General features: G+C 32.0%; 1 protein-coding gene across 9 annotated transcripts in view; it reads right to left on the bottom strand.

Annotated features, from left to right (window-relative positions):
• Window positions 1-214: 214 nt before the first annotated feature.
• The window catches only part of LOC106883769 (phospholipid-transporting ATPase ID), a 212086-nt gene continuing 207866 nt past the window's right edge, over window positions 215-4434 (bottom strand). For 5 of the 9 annotated variants that reach the window (XM_052978602.1, XM_014934890.2, XM_014934892.2 and 2 more), the window contains 3 exons: window positions 3097-3180; window positions 1643-1888; window positions 216-1327 (listed from right to left, as the gene is read on the bottom strand). In XM_052978602.1, coding sequence (XP_052834562.1) covers window positions 779-1327; window positions 1643-1888; window positions 3097-3180 — 879 coding nt within the window. In that variant the 3' untranslated portion in view covers window positions 216-778. Of the gene's footprint in view, window positions 1328-1642; window positions 1889-3096; window positions 3181-4434 lie in introns of all 9 variants that reach the window. The other 4 variants (XM_052978605.1, XM_052978603.1, XM_052978604.1 and 1 more) reach the window with 2 other exon arrangements.

Raw genomic sequence — 4434 nt, 5'->3', positions numbered from 1 at the left:
ATATATATATATATATATATATATGTATATATTTATATATGTATGATGTGTATATACATATAAATATATACATATATATATACAGCATACATATATAAATATTTATGTATATAACCATATACATAGATATACATAAACACACACACATATTTGTATCTATCTTTACATACATACATACATATATATATATGTATATATATATATATATATATATATATATACAATACACACACAGAGAAATATATATGCACAATCATATACATGCACATACTTGTATGTGTGTGTGTGTGTGTGTGTGTGTGTGTGTAAGATTTCAGTTTACAACATTCTGTTAGTCAAAACTTCATGTCGTTATTTTTGAATATTCTTCAGATGATGGTAGCAGCTAGGATGAATATCTTCCCATACAAGGCTTTTGTCTCTATAGCAGAGGAAAGCACTTGTAGCATCATCTAAGGAATATTCTTCAGAAGGATATGAAACTTTGACTAATGCAATAATGAAACTATAACCATACACAGTTAATATCTATTTCAAGTAGGTATTAAGTTCCTTTACTTTTACTTTCTTCATAGTATTACTGTAAACATGATTTCACACTCATAAAATATACTGTCTATTGATATATGATTGAGTATGTGTACACACACACACACACACACACACACACACACACACAATTCTTATACATACATACATACAGAAGGATCGAACAGGTGTACAGTTTCTCCATCTACATTATACAGAATTACATCAGACCCTCCCATGAATAGTGTTTTTATGCTCTGATTGCATTGAAACTGCCTGAATTGGTATGTATTGGTTCTCCAGTTGTGCTTGATAGTCGAGTGATTCCCTTTAATTTAATCGGAGACTTATCTGATATTGCTGCTTCACTTTGAACACGGCTGCGCATATTTAAGCCACTGGTGATGAGTTGGCCAAAACCTTCTTGATGGGCAAATGCATATCCTGATCGCATTGATCGTTGACTTCGACGGATTGTAGACTGGCGTCCAACATTGAAGTTTTGGGATCGCGATTTGGTTTTTGTCATACGCTGCTTCAGACGAACCCGATCAGAGAGTGTAGGGTTAGTGTCCAATGTATAAAAGCGATAAGCCAGAATTGGGACTAAAAGGATACCACAGGTCAAAATCAAACAGAATATATATTGAGTTGTTGAGAAAACAGACACTGCCACTCCTTGGTAGCTGTACTCAAAGATGTCGGAATAGAAAGCAAAGGTGAAGCAAAAGAAAAAGATAATACTACCCCAGATAAAAATGTGGTTGAAAGCTGTCCAATATGATGTGTCAATGGCACACTGAAATGAGAGAGATATTCTTTATCAATAACAGTGCTCATCAATTATCATTTTTATTATTATTATTATTATTATTATTATTATTATTACTACTACTACTACTAATATTACTATTAAAGAAATTATTATTAGTCTATCCATTCACAATCTTTCTTTTCTTATCCAATTTCAGACAAGAAAAATAGTTTGCTAACTTATCTAAGCAGACAATACAATTTACACTTTAAATATTAGATCTAAAAAATAAAGAAAATAAAAACAAATGGCACACAATATCTTACTGTAGACTTGAAAATGTTCAGTAAAAATACCTACCCTCAGATTAACAGCCACCACCAAAGTACTCGCTACAACAACACCAAGTGACTGATGATCACTTGTATCATTCCCCTGAGAATTAACACTGGTACCAAATGCTCCATAAGGGATGAAGAACAGAATTAATGATGACACAATCCCTTCTGCTACACTCCATAAAAATAGCTTCTTATTAAACAGGAGGTTTTTATGACCAGGTGTGTACAATTTAGGATATTTGATGGAATAGTATTCATCGACATCCTGCAATATTTAAAATATTTTCTATATTATATACAGATATATGAGAGATGAAAGAAAAACAAAAGTAAAAATAAGTTACGCGCAATTATATTAGATAGTACTATACCAAATGCATCCTTGAATTTGATATACTGCAACACACAATGCAGCAGACTTGATGCCAAGTTGGACTAGGCATTTAATTGTTCGAATAACCAACTGTCTCAATCATCAGTCTATATCAAAAGTTACAATTATTTCATTTGAAATCAATGATACTGTTAAATCAAGGATGATTTATTTAACAGGAGCACCAAAAAAGACTCTGCTATGACCAAAACATATCAGCAAATTCTACCAATAGTCCAGTTCCTTCAAGAGTTTATCCCAGTTTCAGCAACAATTCTGTTTATAAAGATACTGTGTGGTAATACAATACTTTTCACACTGAGTTCAAACTTAGCATTACCACTGGAAGTGGATTAGTTGCAAATAAATATGATATACTACAGTCTAGTACAAAAGAGTAAGTCACAATTGGCAAGAATCTTATTCTAGGCAGACTACAATGATACATTTTTTATTACTTAGTCAAGAGAAAGGACAGAGTCCATAACTCTATACAGAAGACTGGTTCCTACCGGAGGGGAAAAGGTATCTTCAAACTGGAGACCTGGCTCAGATGCTTGTAATAGAGAAGACTCTGCTGAAGGCATAAAGACCTGGTGAGTGAGTGCTAAACAAGCGGATGGATTAAGTCTACCACCCAAGTGGGTCACAGCAGGATTTGAGCTCAGAATACAAAGAGCCAGAACAAGTATGACAAGACACACTGTTCAGCAAGAACCAGTTCACCATCCTGGACAGATACTTTATCAATTCTGAAAACATAAACGATGAAGATTAAAGATGACCTTGGCAGGATGTAAACTCAGATCACAAGCAGTGTGAATAAACAACACAAGGTATTTAGTCCTATGTTCTAAGTATTTTGTTTATAATTATACAAAAACAGCAACAATAAATCATTTATTTTCATTACTATTTCTTAATTTGCTGACTTTTAATTTAACCCCTTATTTTATTACTCAATCCCCTGTAAATATGAAAAAGGCAATGTTAAACAGAATGGAAATTGAATGTAAAAATGTAATATAAGTAGCAAATGAAATATAAAGTATTTAGTTTGATCTTAATGATAAAATAAAATTTTTTTAATGGGTATTTACCTGATCAAAAATAGCCATTGCAAGTACTGGTAGGGAAGTATAAAAGACATTGTAGAGAGAAATAAAATATGGATCATAGAGTGTCTGAAATAATAATAATAAAACATTTTAGAATATGGAGTTTCAGTTATATGCAAGTTTATTATCTAAATACTATTTATATAAATGCAATTCATATTTTTGTTACTTGTTTTCCAATTTCTACTTTTGATCACCAATGAAATATTATTGATCAGCAAATATTTGTACTAGTAGTATTACAACTACTGCAAATAAGGCCAGCTATATTTTTAGGGGAAAGTGTCAGTACTTAACTGGTACTTTATTTCATTGAGCCGAAAGGGAAAAAAGACAAAACTATCCTCAGCAACATTTGAACTCATACAGAGCCAAAAGAAATACTGCAAGTCATTACTACCAATGTTCCAACAATTCTACCAGTTAGCCACTACTACCAATTATAATAATAATGGTCTCAAATGTTGGCACAAGGCCAGCAATTTCAGGGTAGTGAACAGGTCAATTACATTTTATTGATCCCAAAAGGATGAAAGACAAAGTGGATCTTGATGGAATTTGAACTCAGACCAATTATTATAATAATAAAAATAATGATAATAATTCTCATGACAGACAGGCAGACAGACAGACAGATATATATATATATATATATATATATATATATATATATATAGGAATATAGGTAAAAAAAAAAGGAAACAGATACCACAAATAAAATACAAAAAAATATGAATATAGAAATGTACAAAATGTCTTATGTCTATATAGTACAGTAAAGAAATCCCCTATTACAAAATGTTAAAAGGCCAAGAAAGAAAGATCAGGTCACTTAGAGACCACAATTATCTCTGCTCTAGTTTAGGTACAAAACCAGAGTTGAACTCTCACACATTTTTCTTGAAATTTAACATCTCATACACTCTAATAACCCTCTAAAGAATATATGGACATTCCAACAACTGTGTTAGGAGAAGTGGTAAAAAAAAATGAGGTCACAGGAAAGTGAGTATTCATACATCAGAGAAGACAAAGAAACTAAAACAATATTTACTCTCCTAAAAAACTGAAAAAACACAAACTTCCTTCTGAAAATTGTAGAACTTAATTTGAATATAGGCGCAGAAGTGGCTGTGTAGTAAGTAGTTTGCTTACCAACCACATGGTTCTGGGTTCATTCCCACTGTGTGGCACCTTTGGCAAGTGTCTTCTACTATAGCCTTGGGCCGACCAAAGCCTTGTGAGTGGATTTGGTAGACGGAAACTGAAAGAATCCCATTGTATATATATGTATATATATATATATATATATATATATAT

The sequence above is a fragment of the Octopus bimaculoides genome, chromosome 2 (genome assembly GCF_001194135.2).
Source record: "Octopus bimaculoides isolate UCB-OBI-ISO-001 chromosome 2, ASM119413v2, whole genome shotgun sequence".
Lineage (NCBI taxonomy): Eukaryota > Metazoa > Mollusca > Cephalopoda > Octopoda > Octopodidae > Octopus > Octopus bimaculoides.
This window is presented reverse-complemented; position numbering and strand designations above follow the sequence as displayed.